The 17,665-nt window shown below is 43.7% G+C and overlaps 1 protein-coding gene across 1 annotated transcript; it reads left to right on the top strand.

Moving 5' to 3' along the window:
• The first annotated feature begins 9,726 nt into the window (after positions 1-9,726).
• On the top strand, positions 9,727-11,727 carry LOC149203775 (uncharacterized). The gene has a single exon (XM_089401982.1). The coding sequence runs from the start codon at positions 9,727-9,729 to the stop codon at positions 11,725-11,727; it is 2,001 nt and encodes a 666-aa protein (XP_089258108.1).
• The last annotated feature ends 5,938 nt before the right edge of the window (positions 11,728-17,665 follow it).

The raw sequence follows: 17,665 nt of genomic DNA, 5'->3' as shown, positions 1-17,665 counted from the left end.
TAAAACTGATAGTCACATCTCTTTGCCATGTGTTGACTCGTCTCGACTAATGCCAACATACCTCTGCACATTGGTACCCCTCATGACTCGAACTAGTCGGGTGATCAGTCCAACCATACGCCCAAATCACAAGAATGCACATCCTTATGCCACCACAAGTCCTTTCCCTGACTTCTGCTACATCTTGGACTCATCAAGAATCTATCTATCATCCCATGCTCAGGTCCATGGAAACTCCATCCCATCTGCAACATGTCCAAGCCATGGTCTTGTTGCACACGAGTGTACAACCTCTCCACTAGTTCATACATCTCCATAACAGTACCTGCACAACATCCTTTGCTTCGGCACTCCTCATAGAATGTCCATAAATGACACTTCCACACATGCACCTGCTTCATGTCCCTGCACAACTGTCATGCTCCATATCTCCAACCTGATGACTCTTGTTGTCCATGATGTCCAACCCATGTAGACTCCATCCCAACCTCTGGCCATCTGCACCCAAGTCTGCAATCTGTCATAAAGAAGCCTCCTTCAAGGCCCCTTGTATAAGTTGGTGTGGTTCCTCCCTATTAAGGCCTCCACACCAACCCTTCTCCAAGGTTGTCTATAGAGAAAGGAGGGCCAGGAAGTTTCCTCCCTGACTCTCATCTACCCATGTGTCAGATTGATTTTGTGTCCTCAAGTATCTATGCACAGCCTCAGTCTCCTCACATGTACATCCAAGCTCACCTAGCTTGTCCTTTGTCAACTGAAAGTCATATATGCCCATGGCATACCTGCAGAAGTCCACTATCCCAGCAGGATCTCTACCTACATAATCCTCATCAACCACTACCTCTGAAGTATTACTCGGACTCCCTTCATTTGCAACTCCATTATGAAGATCATTAGTAGAAGATGCTCCCATCAAGTGTCTCCATGTTCGTGAGGTTGTCTTCTCACTTCCTTCATTCTTCTTTCCGACTCTTGCAACGAAGTCAACCAACTTCCTTTCCTTCGTTGTTTGAGTCACACTCCCAAGTCCTCTTTGCTCCACATCCTCATGCTTCACATTTGGATCTTTGGGATACAAAACCATAGAAGTCATTCTTGGCCTATACCCCAAGCAACTTCTTCTATTCATCGGTACCATCATGGTTCTCCCTTCAGCTGTGATCAAGAGAATGTCCCGGTCCACCATTGGTATGGCTTGTGCAAGCGCCATAAAGTCCAGCCCCAACACCATAGAATGATCATCCATGTCCACAACCCTCAAGTCCAACTTTCCAAACCACGACCCTACTTTCACCTAAGTGTCCTTCAACACACCATAAACAACTCTTATGGTAGAGTTGACTGCTTTGAAAGAACTCCATTCCCTCTCCATCTTTGCTTTCTTCCCTAAAGACTTTGCTGCCTTCCTGCTTAAGAAGCTATGAGTAGCTCTCGTATCCACCAAAGCTGCAAATCTCTTGCCCTTCACGGTTACCTGCACAAAACTTAGCTTCAAGGAATCACCTCCCTCTGTTGGCTTTGTCTTGCGCCTTACATCAACAACCTTTTTCAAGAATTCGGCCTCAGAAGTGTCAATTGGCTCATGCTCCATCTTGAATTTCCTCCTAAGGTACTTCACCTCCTTGCTTGGCTCTTCTAGGCAACCCGATCCTGGTCCAGCTTGACTTCCTTCAAGCTTGTCCTCCATCGCATTCTACTCAAGTGCACCAACCAAGTGTCCACTGACTAAGTTCATAGAACTAAACTTCCGAATATCCTCTGGATTGTCTCGGTAGTGAGTTCCCAACCTGTCAATGTAGTCGAGCTCTTCCTGTTTAATCACAACAACCTTCTTACCAAGAAGCTTCTTCTTTATCTCTTCCTCAACTTGCTTGATTTTGGCTTCCAACCTGGCACTTTCCTTCCTTAACCGGGCTCTTTCATCAAAGAGCTCTTGAAGACCAAGACCACTCTGTTGGATGTCCTCATCAAGTTCCTTGAGTTCAACATTTGTCATACTTTTGCATTGGCTCTTGAGTTCTTCAATTTCCCTCCTTAGTTCCGAACAGCTCTCCCGAATCTTCATGTTCTCAGCCTTCATCGAAACCCAGTCAAAACTCCATCAACTCATCTTTTCCAACACTTTGTACCGGAAGGTTTCAACTGCATTATGGCTAGACTCACCTATCGTAGGTTCATCCACCATTTATGCCTTTTCAGCCATCTCCATGTTCACCAAGTCCCTGCAATCATGAACCAGCTCTTGTTCCACTTGTATGTGAAACAACTTCCTTCACCTGCAAGTACCTGTCATGAGTAACATTACTCAATCACCAATCGTCAAGCTTCTTCAACCCTGAATCAACTTCAATGTCTACTCTCACAAAGTGCAGATAAACATCAGCTCCAACCGAGCTCTGATACCAACTGCCACGCCCCCAAGCCTGCGGTAGTCTTCCAACCGCTCTTGGCGAGGTGCGGCACCACCGAACACTTTCTTTTTACCAATACTAATGTTCATGGACTACGCCTAATTCACTTTCTCTTACTTAGTTTGTGTTTCGCAACCAAGTATTATTAAGCATAACCTTTATACTAATGAACACCCATACTCATTCATTATCATCAACAATTATAAAAGAGAACATCAATTGCACAGTATAAAGGGAGGGGCAACTCCCTGAACAATGAGTCTGCCCAACAATATATTATAATCAATCTTTCTTCAATAATACAAGCTTCACAAGTATCCTTGGCAAAATCCAAGTCTATACTTAGCGAATTTTACAACAAAGGCAAAACAGCCTTTTACAACATCTGTGCACACCTTGCACGGTGGGAGGGTGCTCATCCGAGACACCAAGACCCCCTCCTCAAGCCTTACACAAATATGTGCTTTAGAACATACCCGGGCACACCTTGCCCAACCTTCGGCCAACTCCAAGAACCTTTACCAAGTGAACGACTTTCTCCAAGTGATGCGCATGAGCTATGCGCAATCCTCCTGTTTTCTGCGCACTTGTCTTCTTGAGTGCTTGCGAAGTGTTGTTCGAATGATCCTCCAAACGCTTGAGCGTATCCCCAATATATAGTCAATGTAAGGTGGGGTGGTGGCTTGCCCAGCCGACCACCCAACGCCCACACTTCATCGCCAAAATCCCTTCATGAAAGTCGGCCCTTGTTCTAAGTGTGGTCGGCCTCCACGCATGTCGTTCCATGCTTCAACCGCTATATAAACCAACGCTCCTTCCATCGCATTTTTATTATCCTCGCACATAACTCTTTGTTTTGTTGCATTTCCGTGTAGGCCATCTTGTCCGCGCTTGCGCCGTGCCCGCGTGCAGCCCAGCTCGCGCGCCCGTGCGCGCGCCTACCTGCGTGCAGCTCAACTCGCGCGCCTACCTGCGTGCAGCTCAACTCGCGCGCCCGTGCCTGCGCTCGTTTGTTTGTTGTGCGGCCCGGCTTGCCCGCGCCCACTCGCCCAACCGCGCGCCCATGTCCGCACTCGTTTGTCCATTGTGCGACCCGACTCGCCCATGCCCAACCGCGCCCGCTCGCCCAACCGCGCTCGGCTCGCCCGCGCCTAACCGCGCCCGGCTAACCAAGGACCTTACACCATAGGTCGGCCACCCTTCCATTGCAAACACTCAAGGCACGGGTATAAACCATCGCATAACACTCGGTTGTTCACCAAGTTCGCACTATCGTCGCATATCGTCGCACGCTCGTTTGGTCGCTCCTCCATTCGGTCGCACAACTGCCCGTCGCACCTCCAACATGCGCTCGATGCCCAACCGTCGCACATCTCCGAAGGCCTTACATCCTCCTCCACTTGAAATCGTTGTCGTCCTCGACAACATACCATCCCGGTAGCCATCTACCAAGAACATCACTATCCATGATGTCAACTCCTCCACATAAGGCAAACATCCCTGCAACATATGTAGGACTCCATCTCCATCATGTCTCACCTTAGTGACCAACTGTCACCAAGTACTCCATACCAAGGTATACACCTCAACGGTATGTCCTCCATCAGATATCATCTCAATCCATGATCATCGACCTCTCTGCCACAATCTCCACATGCTGCTCCCCATCGTGGAAGGCTGGTCCCTCCATCTCAAGCTACATGCCCACTGCAACATCCCGCGTCGACCTCATCATGTGTCATCATGTGAACCTCTGTCATGATATTCCAACAAGAGCTAACACATATCCATCATGTGCCAACATCTCATCCCAATAGCAACATCATCCTGTACACTGGATCCCCTCATGACTCAAGCTAGTTGGGTAGCTAATCCAACCATACGCCCAAACCATAAGAATGCACATTCTTCCATCACCATCAGTCGTTCCTCAAAACAACCTGCCACTTTCTTGACTCATCAAGAATCTATCTCCATAAGTATAATCCATGCTCAGGTCCATGGAAACTCCATCTATCTCATTTGCAACATGTCATGATGCTTGATGCCAAAACCATCCCTGTACCACCAGTCATACCTGCTCAATATGCTTTAAGGACTCACTGCCATGAGCCGCTAACAATGAGCCTCATCTTCTCATCCATCTAAGAAGATGTAGAGGGAGTAGAGCCTGAAGGCTCCCTGTCACTAATCAACTCGATCCATCTATCAGGATCCTCAATCTCCATCCTTTGTAGATAAGCAACCTGGTCTTCCTTCTGGTCATCCGGCCTCACATACACCTCGTCATCATCATCATCATCCTCAACCAACTCTAGCCTTCTTGACAAGTCCAAGAGGCTATCTGAAAGTGACCTGATGACCAATGACTGCTCGGTAAGCTTTGCCTCAACAGTAGACAACCGCTTACTCATGTCTCCCATTCTCTTCTCATCCTCCATTTGCATCACTCCCAATTTACAATCAGGCCTTGTCACTCCAATGGTTGACACACCAATGGGTACATCTTCCCTTCCATCATAAATGTAGAGCTTCTTCAAATGTGGAACAATCATGGCATCAAATTGTTTCATGAATTCCATCCCCAATACAGCCTCATAGTCATCAATCCGCACTATAGTGAAATCAACCTTCCCTGGCCATTCACCAAGTGTAGTGTCCACCCTTTCGGCCATACCAAGAATTTCAATAGGAGGAGAATTCATTGTCTTCATTTGTGCCTTTGCCGGTACAAATTTCAGCCCAATCCTTCTCGCAGTAGCTTCGCCCATGAAGTTGTGGGAAGCCCCACTATCCACCATAGTGAGTACATCAGCATCTCCAACCTTCATTCAAACATACTCCAATCTGTTCCTCTCAGGATCCCTCCTAGAGACCACCTCCGTAGTAGCAGAAGCACCAAGTATCTGCATCATCCCCACAGAAGCACCTTCATTCTTCGCATCAGATTGTGCAATAGCAGCCACCTTTGGTCTAGAAGGACAATTCTTCACCGTGTGTGGTCCAGCACATATCCAACACTTCAAGGCTTTCTTCGTCTTCGAACTATCATCCGATTTCGAAGCATCATCCTTCTTCTTTTCCTTTGGCTTATCGGACTTCTTCTTCTTGTCATCAGAAGTCTCATCATAATGTTCCACCAACCTGTCAACAACAACAAAAGCTTCCTCAAGTTTCCTAATCTTCTGCCTCTTCACTTCATTACGTGCCCAAGGCTTCAACCCAATAATGAAGTTGAACACCTTGTCCCTCTCCGCCATGTCAGGAAGTTCCAGAGCTGCACTTGCAAACTCTCGCTGATATGCTTGTAGGCTCCCGGTCTGCTTTATGTACTTAATCTTTGTCCTTGCTTCCCATGTCTCATCCTGAGGACTAAAATGGGTCTGCAAAGCCTTCTTCATGTCATCCCACGAAGTAATGGCATCAGCACTGCCATTGGCAATCTGGTCCATCCTCCTTCGCCACCATATCTTAGCATCCTTTGTTAAGAACTGAGCAACTACCTTGACCTTTGTCTCATCATCAAATAGACCCAATTGTTCCAAGTATTGCTCCATGTCCCATAAAAAGTTGCCAAGAGTTTTTCCATTCCTTGTGCCATCATAAGATTTTGGTTCCTTGACTTTCACATGAGGCACTCCTCCACCTGAGTTATGCCTCACGGCTTTCTTCAACACCGCGATCTCATCCCTGGCTTTGTCAAGAGATTTCTTCAAGTTCACGATCTCTGCAAGACCCTGATCCCTTGGTTCTTCAACCTCCTTGACCCTTATTTCAAGTTGTGTACACATAAGATCAATGTACTCATGCTGTGTCCGGAGTTCATCAAACTCTTCCTTCATCTTTGAATTGACCTCTTGCTCTTTAGCGAACAAGTCCATCTTCTTATCCTAGGAAGTTTCCATAACCTCCATCCTTAACAACATCTTTTCCATAAGTGCTAGAGTAGCATATTTTCCATGACTAGACCCAGCCTGAGATTCAGCCGCCATCTCTAACAACTTCTTCTTCTTTTGTAATCTAGTTTCGACCATCCAACAGCTTCACCAAGTCCCCTGCAACCTGAACCAACCCTTGTTCCACTTGTGTGAAACGACTTCCTTCACCTGTAAGTACTTGCTTCACTGTCACGAGCAACCCTGCTCACCAGCTTCCTGCAAGACTCCTCCAAGTCTTCAGAGTAGCTCTGATACCAACTTCACTTCGGTGAAGTTGTGTAGCAGCTTCAACCAAGATATCAGCTCTGATACCACCTGTCAAGGTGTGTATCAACTTCAATGCTTCAACACCTGAACCTGTTCACGGCTCTGATACCACCTGTCACGCCCCCAAGCCTGCGGTAGTCTTCCAACTGCTCTTGGCGAGGTGCGGCACTACCGAACACTTTCTTTTCACCAATACCAATGTTCATGGACTACGCCTAATTCACTTTTCCTTACTTAGTTTGTGTTTCGCAACCAAACAATATTATGTTTAACCTTTATACTAATGAACACCCATACTCATTCATTATTATCAGCAATTATAAAAGAGAACAACAATTGCACAGTATAAAGGGAGGGGCAACTCCCTGAACAATGAGTCTGCCCAACAATATATTAAGAATATCAATTTACAATACACAAGTATGTCTTGGCAAGACCAAGTCCCATACTTAGCCAATTTTACATCAATACAACTTTCGTGCACTCCTTGCACGATGGGCGGGCGCTCACCCGAGCCACCAAGACACCCTCGCCAAGTCTCGGCACAACAACACAACCACACGATCAACTCGGGCACGACTTGCCCAACACCTTAACCTCTCACCATGAGCGTTTCCACTAAGTGCATTCCACCAAGGAGAGCGCATGAGCTCTGCGCTCATCTCTCCTCAAAACTACGCACTAGTACTTCTCTTCAAGAGCGAAGATCCTTGATCAAATGTGTTGTCAAATTGATGAGTTTGAACGCTCAACTCACACGTGTATATACCCATCGTGGGGTGTGGGTGGGCTGCCCAGCCGACTGCCCACACACCCCTTCACACGCATCGTTTGGGCGCTCTACAAGTTGGCCACACCCTCATCGCCATAGGTTGCCACCCTTCCATTGCAAACGCTCAAGGCATGGGTATAAACCATCGCATAACACTCGGTTGTTCACCAATTTCGCACTATCGTCGCATATCCATCGTCGCACGCTCGTTTGGTCGCTCCTCCATTCGGTCGCACAACCGCCCGTCGCACCTCCAACATGCACCCGTCGTGTGTGCGCGCCTGGTCGCCCGATGCCCAACCGTCGCACATCTCCAAAGGCCTTACACCCAGGGTCAAGTGCACGCACCCCTCGCACCCCACGCACCCGAGACGGGGGGACGTCTGGGGAAACATTTCCCTACGTCCCCCTTTTGGGGAGACGCGGGGAGACGCATGGGGGGACGTTTCCCCAGTGTGGGGGACGCGACTCCCCAAAAGGGGGACGCTCAAGCATCCCCCCTCAAAATGGGCTATGCATCCCCCCTTAAATTTGCTTGTAAACAATGATTTATGACAGGGAAAACGTAGTATTTGACCATATTTCCCTACTAATGCTATGCTATTCATGGTAATGTTAAATTCTTAAAGTAAAAGTGACATTCTCCTTTATCTTTCATTTTTATCCTTTTACTTAAATTTTTAACATTACCATGAAATGACTCAGGATGTTTGAGAGTGGTTCTGACCTCATTGGATTTCATATGGAGAAAGTAAAATCTTAGATTTCACTCAAAATTCCGCAGACTTAACAGTTTTTCAGGAATTCAGGATTCGATGGAGTGCAATGTTTACGTTGCATTTTGTCATGTACAAGGGCATGGAATTGGTATTTAATCAAGAGCACCAAGCCCTCTGTGTACTTTAGAGTGACTTTTAGACTCATCACTCCATTGTTTTTGAGTTTTAATTATATCAATTTACTGTTCCAGTCTTTAGATCAATTTTTCAGGAATTCATGATTTGATGGAGTGCGATGTTTCCATTGCATTTTGTCATGTACAAGGGTATGGAATTAGTATTTAATCAAGAGCACCAAGCCCTCTGTGTACTTTAGAGTGATTTTTAGACTCATCACTCCATTGTTTTTGAGTTTTAGTTATATCAATTTACTATTCCAGTCTTTAGATTTCAGTATCTATTATATTCTATTTTGCTTAGTACTAATTAGATTCTAGAATGATAAACGACGAATTTTAATTTTAAATCAATTTAGAATCTAGAATGATGAATGATGAATTTAATTTTTAAATCAATGTAGATTCGAGAATTGTGAATAATGAATACTAAATATGGATCAGAGCATTTCATTATTGAATCTCATGGTTTATGGATGAATCATGTATGTATTAGTAAGGATGATGAGTATGGATCAATGTATTTCATTATTTAAGTCGGGTATACTAAGTTCTTATGATTTTAGCAAGAGCAGACTCACGGGAAAGAGGAATCTGCCCCTCTAGCTGCCACCACAGCAAGTCATTGTACTCAATGAGATTTGAACTTCGGTTTGCCCGAGCTCCCCCCATGTGACTTACCGTCAAACCACACATCACTGTACATATATATATATTAAAAAAGGAAAAAAATTATATACGTGAACGTCCCCTAAATTTCCCTAAAATGTGAGGGTGGCGTTTCCCTGTCCCGAAGACTAGGTGGAACATTGAAAAATTGTGGCCTAGGTAGAAAACGCCGAACCAGCGGCGCCTCACCCTGGAACCACAGTGATATGCCTCTCACACTCGCTCTTGTTATCTCCACGATGGAGAAACTCAACAATGGCAAAGGATTGCTGGGCCAATCATTCCAAGACGCCTGTTTTCATAAAAAGAGGACCTCATGTTTACTAATAAGTGTAAAACATCATGAATTTACCCGAGGAATCTCAGCGGTTTAAAGTCGGGGTACGCTGCACAGAAGGGGCATCTGTACCGCAAACTGCTTAGATTTCTTGAGAATGAAGTAAGTTGAAAAGCTCTAAATCATACACATTCTCTCATTTATTCTCGGCATTGCCCCTTGGATCTCTATTTCAGAGTTTCACTCCCATGAAGAAAATGTTCGAACGGTGGTTTCAAATTAGAGAAAATTGAATCAAGAATCGGTATCGTGTAGAGTTTGATAGAAGAAAATAGAACAGTTCGAAACAGGGAGGAGGAAACACTTAGGGATTTGGAATTTGTATTTAGGGCAGGAAAGCATGTAGGTTTGAACTTTGGACGGCCTATTTCATAGACCCTCAATAACTCTGCCCAGGTTTCACATGGGTTTCCATTCTGGATGAGATATCTTTCACCATGGCCTCATGGATACTATCTCGAATTCAGCATTTCTGGCCATTTTCAAGCAACAAGACGAGTGATTTAAGGGTTTCGGATAGTCTCGTGCTCCCCCTGCCAGTTCGTGAATCGACTAAACGGTTCGTCTTTGCTCTCCGTGATCCTGATCATGACTCTGTTGTCTACTTGTTGGCTGCAGAAAATTTGTCCGAACGGTCTGCATCCGATGCTGAAAATTTAGTTAGAGCAATCAGGCCAAAGGTTGTGGTTGCACAGATAGGCCCTTCATCGTTGGATGATGTTCGAGAAGAAGAATACAATTTGGGTGGAGATGAGACTTGCTTTGTGCCAACGTCTTGGCTAGGAGTGCTCAAGGGTTGTTTTCTGGAGAGAATAAATTGGAGCAAATATGAAAGTAGGGCTGGCTCACAAGTTTTACAAACAATTTTTGGGACAGGTTTTTATGGTCATGTTTTGGCTGCAAAACAAGCAGCAACAGAAAACCATTCCCTATTCCTTTTTCTTGAAACTCCACGCAGAAATGGTCAAGATAGTGGATTGGATGCCAGTGGTGAACAGAATTCCAACAAAGATGGGCCAAACAAAAGTGGCACGTTGCCCTCGCCAGAGGTATCTCAAGGTAGTGGCCTTTTCAAAAGACTAACGTCATTATCAGATGACATGGTTTCAAGTGTTCCCATGGGTTCTGATAGGTATACCTTGGCCAGGTCACTTAACTCTTCTGCCCTAAAAGCCTTAGCCTTATCCATGGCTTTGCCATTGCAAAATTCGTTGGCACTAGATTCAGGATCAAATTCTGTTCCCACTGCAAATTCTGCCTCTTCTCCTGCAGAATGTGAGTTTGATACTAACGATCAAATTCCTTCTTTTGCACATTCTTTCTATTCCTTACTTGCAGATTTGCATGAGATGTTTAATAATCTCCCTGCCATAAATAAGGCATTAGTTTATGCACGGAAGATGCTTGCCGATGTGGAGAAAGGCAAAGAGGTGCAGTGCGATGTGTTGTCTCATGTTAGCAAGTTTCGGATTGCAGTGGAGGGACTCAGAGTTGCTCTAAATTCAACTGCCCGTAGTCCCCTTAAGAAAGAGAAAAAGAACGTGAAAGATCTGAACTTCTATGAGCTTCCTTATGAAGATAAGTGCCATGTTCTTTTAGCCCAAGCTCTGAAAAGGCAGGCTAGAAATTCTGGCACAGTAGTTGCAATTGTTGATGCCAGTAGCTTGGCCGGAATTAGGTGTCATTGGAATACTTCGTTGCCGCCAGAGGTGGCCGACTTAGCTGATGAGTGTTTTGTATCTGATTCATTGGAGGATGCTACTGAAGGAGACAATGCAAAGAGCAGATATATGCTAGTAGACAAACCTGTAGTAGCAGTTGGTGCAGGAGCAGCTACTGTTATAGGTGTATCTTCCTTTTCAAAAATAGTTCCTGTCTCAACTATTACGAAGATTGTCACCTTTAAATTTCCCGGTATTATTAAACTTGGCCTACTACAAACTAAGAGAACCGCAGCTATTGCCATGGGAAAAGTCTTCACTCCTGCTAAACTTCTAACTCCGGCTTCAAAAGGTGTTATCTCTGGGAAACTGGCTTTTGGTTCTGGAGTTCATGGTCCTTACACCGTGAAGGCAGCAGCTGCAACAGAAAAGCTTCGAGCAGCAACTCATAGTGTTATAGCAGCTGCTGAACGGTCAAGCTTGTCAGCTATCAGAACAGCCTTTTATGGCATTATGAGAAAAAGACAGGGTAAGGCAACTGGAGCTAGTCCTTGGATAACCTTTGGTGGCAGCATTCTGGCATGTACAGGGCTTATAGTATTTGGAGACGGAATTGAGTGTGCTGCTGAATCTGCTCCTGCAATACCGACAATAGCTCGCCTAGGACGTGGCCTTGAAAATTTGCGACATGCATCCGAGGTTGTGCGCCAGATGGATTCTGCACAGGCATGGGAGGCAATTTATAATTCATTATATGATCTCCATAACAAAAAATGATCTCTCTAAACATGTTCATTAGATATTGAGCAGAACTACACTCCTGCTAAATGAATGCAGTGGCTTCTATGTTGAGATCTACAAGCTTCCTAGAACCTTAGAGCACCTATTTTTACACTAGATAAAAAACACACGGTTCATCTGAAACTCGAGGGCCAGTCACAGAAAGACTGCAAAACACGTTAAAGAGCAATCATGCAAATCAATGCAGCAATTCTAATAGGATTGGAAGCCTTGACAGTTGCTAGAGTTTCCATTACTGTACATTGAGAAATACATTTTCTCCTCACGGTATGTAATATTATTGGCTCCTCCTCAGTGTGCTGCAAACATTGATTGAGTTTCGGTTTAGATCTATTAGAGGATTTCTTTTGCTTATTGGATAATATAGTTTAGAAAGGACTATTCCTTTTGAACAAGATTTGGAACTGTGGCTGCAAGATATGTACTCGTTGTCAATCTGTGTTTTTTGAGGGCCAGCTAAAATGTGGTTTTTGGCAAGATTTCAATATAGAAATGTTTATCCATCTAATATGGAAACGTCAGTGCCATCCAAATATTTAAGAAAGTGTTTCTTCTTTAATTTGTTTCAGAGAACCCGGGAAAACTTTCCTCGTCATGGACCTCAAATCTTTCAATCTCCATAGATTTTATAAACACACAAAAATTAGATCCGAACCATCACTTAAGCAAATCCAAATCATTATTAAATAACTTATGTAAACAACAATAAATTCAAGTCATAACTCAAATACCCTGAAAGAAACACAATAAGAGAGAGATTCACGAATGTCATGTTTATTGTTTTATTGGGGGATTTTAACTGTCATTACAAGGTATGTAGCGGTTTTCTTAAGATCACTACCTATAATATTACATAGTGATTGAAAACAATTATAATAAGCAATGTTGCACAAATTTCTGGAGGGTGGGAACCACTGGGACAAAGGTATGGGTGGCCAAAACAGCTAAAAGCTCTACCTAAAATTTGTAAGAAATGACAAGTTGGAAGTGACAATACTACATATTTAGAAAACTTCAAACATAATGAAAAATCAGGGATCTCCACCCATTAGGGAGCTCTTTAATACTCTATCTATGCCTACTAATATTAATATGTATACAATAATTATAGTATTAATACAAAAATTGTATATATAATATTAATATTATAACATAAAATTTGGCCACACAGGTAAGCATCCTTTTTAAATTTGTGCTATAATTATAATAGCTCTCAATATATTTTATTATAAAAGGGCTTGAACTTTGATTAGATCAATAAGTAAAGTTTTGATTAACCTAGTAGTTACTAGTTAAATTGTTAAATTATGGTATGTTCTATGCTTAAGAGCAATTTACTTCAAATCTTATTAGCCCAATATCAATTTCCAGTATTGCAATCACATCAACATGATAGTAAAATGCAGATAGAACATAAATGTAAAGAACAGAAGACAAACCAAGACAAGAGACACAAGATGTAGCACCAGCCATGGCAAATCCCAACGCAGGGAAACCGTTTGATCAGTTCTTCTATATTCTTCAATAATTCAGCAAAGAGAGAGTACAATTTCACAAATCTGTGATTTTACAACAGCAGCAATAAAACCCTAACCAACAAAGTCAAAGCTGGTCAAACAGCTCCCAAATGATCTCAAGTCAACCTTGGTCAACTCGGCCTTCAACAGCAAGTATAGGCAGCCCAAAACAGACCGAGAAAGATGGTTAAACAGTAGTCAACGCATCTGCAACTCTGCGGTCAGCCCTAACCAGTCAACGCTGGTCAAATCCATGGTCAAACAGGTCAACGCTTTGCTGCCCAGCAATGCGGCTAGCCTAGGAGAGGCTGACCAACCCAAAACTGCAGTCAAATCTCCTCTATGCTGGTCAACGCAGTCAAACTACCCTTGCTGCTCCTTAGTCAACCTAAGTCAACGCTGCTGCAACTTTCTTGCATTCTCCTTCTTCCCACGTGAGAGAGAGCTGCTCCTCCTACGTATACCCAAACAAGCTAGGAGAGAGAAGAGGTGAAGATGAGATGAGTGTCATAATGCCTCAAGGTCTCCTCCTTTATATGCCACGTTGAGGATGAGCTGGGGGTGAAAAACAATGTTTTGCTCGTTGGCCGACCTTGACAAATTGTCAAGAAATACAAATAAATTCATATCTCCATGAATACATGTCGAAATCAGATGATCGTTAGATCACTCCTACACCTCTCGATGAGAGGAATCCAAGAAAAATATCAGCTGCCACAAATGAGGCGACCCACATGGAGTTTGGCCCTAGTTGCCAAATTTAACACTCCCTCTCAACTAGGGAGAACTCCATCTGCTAATCCATCTGTTTGTCGATACTATCTTTGCCATCAAATGAATTGACCTGCATTGCTCTGCGCTGCTGAACTATGAAGAAGAAGAAATAATCGAGAATGTATCATACCATCCTCTACTGACCCGAAGTCAATCCCAGACAAAAGAGTGTCTAATAGCACTCTTACTGACCCGAAGTCAGTCCCAATGAAGAGAGTGTGTCATACCACTCTTACTGATCCGAAATCAATTCCAAATAAAGAGAGTGAGTTATATTACTCTTACTGACCCGAAGTCAGTTCCAAATGATCCCAGATCAATGTCATCCTAGCATAGGGAGTACGGTAGATACACGATACGTCCATCAATACTACTATGGTCCCTATCCTCATTTCACTACTCATTGGCCAGATGAGAGGTACTTCCCATGAGTCCTAGACTGCATGGGTAGGATGTCTCGGCAGGAGAAGGATGAACCACTCATCCTGCCTACATGTCGCCACGGGGTATCACAGGGGAAGGCTGAATCATTCACCCTGTACATAGCACACCACTAGGGGAGGGTGAGTCACCCTATGGTCGTTCGTCGCTCCAAGAAGTACCCCAAGCCTTCCGGAGCCCCCAGAGCTCAATGTATGCATCATACAGGACCCTCATAAGAGGGTCTCTCCACGACTCCTAGTCGTTCTCGGAAAGTCAAGAATTTGACCTTTCTTAGGGGCTTTGTCAGAATGTCGGCGACCTACTCATTAGTCCTAATATGATGGAGCCTTATTGCTCCTTGTTGTACCATATCCCGGATAAAGTGGTACCTGATATCGATGTGCTTGGAGCGATCATGAAATACGAGATTCTCAGATAAACGAATCCCACTCTAGTTGTCGCAGAGGATCACGGTAGTATCCAATGTATGTCCAAACAACTCACTGAAGAGCTTCCTCAACCAGACAGCCTCACAAGAGGCCATACTCGCAACAATGTACTCTACCTCAGCAGTGCTCAAAGCCACCGACTTCTGCTTCCTGCTCATCCAAGATATCGAGGCAGAACCCAAAGAGAAATAGCACCCGAAAGTGCTCTTTTGGTCCATGACATTGCCTACCCAATCAACATCGGAATATCCATGTAGCCTCACATCTCCGACAGTGTATCTCAACCCATGAGTGATTGTGCCCCGAAGATATCTCAGAAGATTCTTGGCACCAATCCAATGTGAGTGATGAGGCTCAACCATATATTGGCTCAACGTGTTGACTGCAAAACATATATCCGGATGGGAGTTCACCAAGAACATCAATGCTCCTATGAGTTGACGATACTCAGAAGCATTTCCCAAAACAGGTCCAACAACACTACCGCATAACTTCTTGAAGTTAAGCTCCATCGGGGTAGTCACGGGCTTGCAGTCCACCATACCAAATCTCTCCAATATCTTCACCACGTATTTTCCTTGAGATAGGAAAATTTCTCCTGGCTTTTGCCAGACCTCCAGCCCTAGGAAATAGTGCATCAGTCCTAGGTCCTTCATCTCAAATTCGGAAGCCAACTCCCTCTTACATTTGTGAATGAGAGGGTCTGCACCTGTCAGAAAGAGGTCGTCAACATACAACACTAGTATGAGAGGCTTATCATCTTCAACCTTAAAGTAAAAGTTCGGATCGACTTCACTCTTAGTGAATCCCAACTTCATCAAATAGCTATTTATCCTCTCATACCAAGCTCGGGGTGCTTGCTTCAGCCCATAGAGAGCTTTCTTCAACCTGCATATGTGAGATTCCCGATTATGAATCTCAAACCCTCGGGTTGTTCCACATAGACTTCCTCTTTTATTTAACCATGCAAGAACGCGGTCTTGACATCCATTTGATGTAGGTTCCATCCTTGTGAAGCAGCAAGGGCTATGATCGAGCGGATGGTGGTGTATCGGGCAATAGGTGCAAATATCTCATCATAATCTACACCTTCCTTTTGAGAGAAGCCTATAGCAACAAAGTGAGCCTTATACTTTCCAACACTCCCATTAGCTCCATGCTTGATTTTGTAAAGCCACTTCGAGGTGATAACTGTTTTGTCCTAGGGTCTGGGTACTGTTAGTCCTTACAATCTCCTAGGCTGAAAAGGAAATCGAGAAGGGTAACCTCAAACCACTTCAGCTTAGTAGCTAGCCCTACTGAGCATGATAGGGATCTCTCTAAGTCTCTTATCAGTGATATGACTTTAAATCAAATGAATTTTAGGCTAGATATGTGTATTTGTTTGTTTGTTTATGAAAATTTGAGTTTTAGGGTTCGCTAAACTTAGGGTTTGGAGCAACAAATAGGTCTAGGTTGTAGGAGTGCAGGAGAAGATATGAGAAGGAGCTAGATATTAGAAGCCATGGTGTAATTTGAATATTGTCAGTGTAGTATAGAGGAGAAAGTGTAGAAGAAACTAATGAGCATAAGTAAACATGATTTCATTAGCTTAGGAAGACATAAACATAACTATGAAAACCAGATAATAGAGCTTGAAAAACAAGAATTCTGTATATTTCACTATAAGGCATCCATAGAAAGAAGAGATATCATATAGATAAAGATGTTTAAACCATGAGAAAACAAATAGAATGAAGTACAAGCACCATGAACTCACTGGGCTAGAGTTCCTTGAAAATAGCTGCAACCTATCTCTGTATTAGCTGAAAAGATGATTACATGCAAGCTTCCTTCACAAAAAGTTCAACCCTCTTCTCCTGAAGAGAAATCATACAATTAGACTCTCTTAGACCACTTGCCCACCTTCAGGAGTCGAATTCCATGGTGGAGGAACTGACACCAAGATTCTCTCAACCAACAGGTGAGAGTGAGAAGGTGAAACTCAAACACTTCATGGAGAGTTTGTTTAGGAGTTTGCTTCTTTTATGAGGCCTAATAAACATAAACAAAACCTATGATGTACATTTATTCATGCCTACATCACTTAGCCTCGAAACTAGTTCCATTACATAGAGAATCTTGACTTTGACTAAGTCAAACTAGAAACTAGAAATTTTACACAGTGAAATTTACAAGTTAAAATACAGAAAAGTGTAGAAGTGCAGCGCTGACTTTGAGTTGATTATTCTCTTGTTCAAGGAATGATATGACATATTTTGCTCTTTCCATATTGATTGTTAGCTCCTTGATTTGATAGTCATTTTCTCTGATTGTCTGTCGCATGCTTGAAGTCTGATCCTCAACCTCTGAATCAACCAGCTCAAACTCATGCTCAATTGTGTCTTTCTCTTTTGCTGTCGGTCCCTGCTTTGACGATGAAGAAGGCTTGGTCCATTTCTCTCCATGAGAAGAAAACACAAGCCTCTGTTCTCTCTTGTACACTTTAGTCACCTCAGGCTTAGGTAGCTGAGTTTTCTCCACTAATTTGCTAGAGGACCCCACCTTTGTTTGTTGTTTTGGCACACTAGGAGACTGAGCTGCTACATTGGCTTCATGCCATTTCAGGGCTGTTTCCAAAAAGGCTTCCCAAGCCATACCTTTCTCTGCAAGCTGGTGAAGGACAATAGTTTTGATTAGACTGTGATGAAACAAGCTTGGGGAGTGCTCTTTGTCCTTCAATTTTATTTTTTCCGACATTTTGGAAATGCT

Source organism: Pinus tabuliformis, chromosome 2_1, assembly GCF_031772625.1.
Source record: "Pinus tabuliformis cultivar Carrire ecotype Pingquan chromosome 2_1, CPIR1, whole genome shotgun sequence".
Classification (NCBI taxonomy): Eukaryota; Viridiplantae; Streptophyta; class Pinopsida; order Pinales; family Pinaceae; genus Pinus; species Pinus tabuliformis.
Note: the sequence above shows the minus strand (reverse complement) of the source record. Positions and strands in the feature narration are given on the sequence as shown.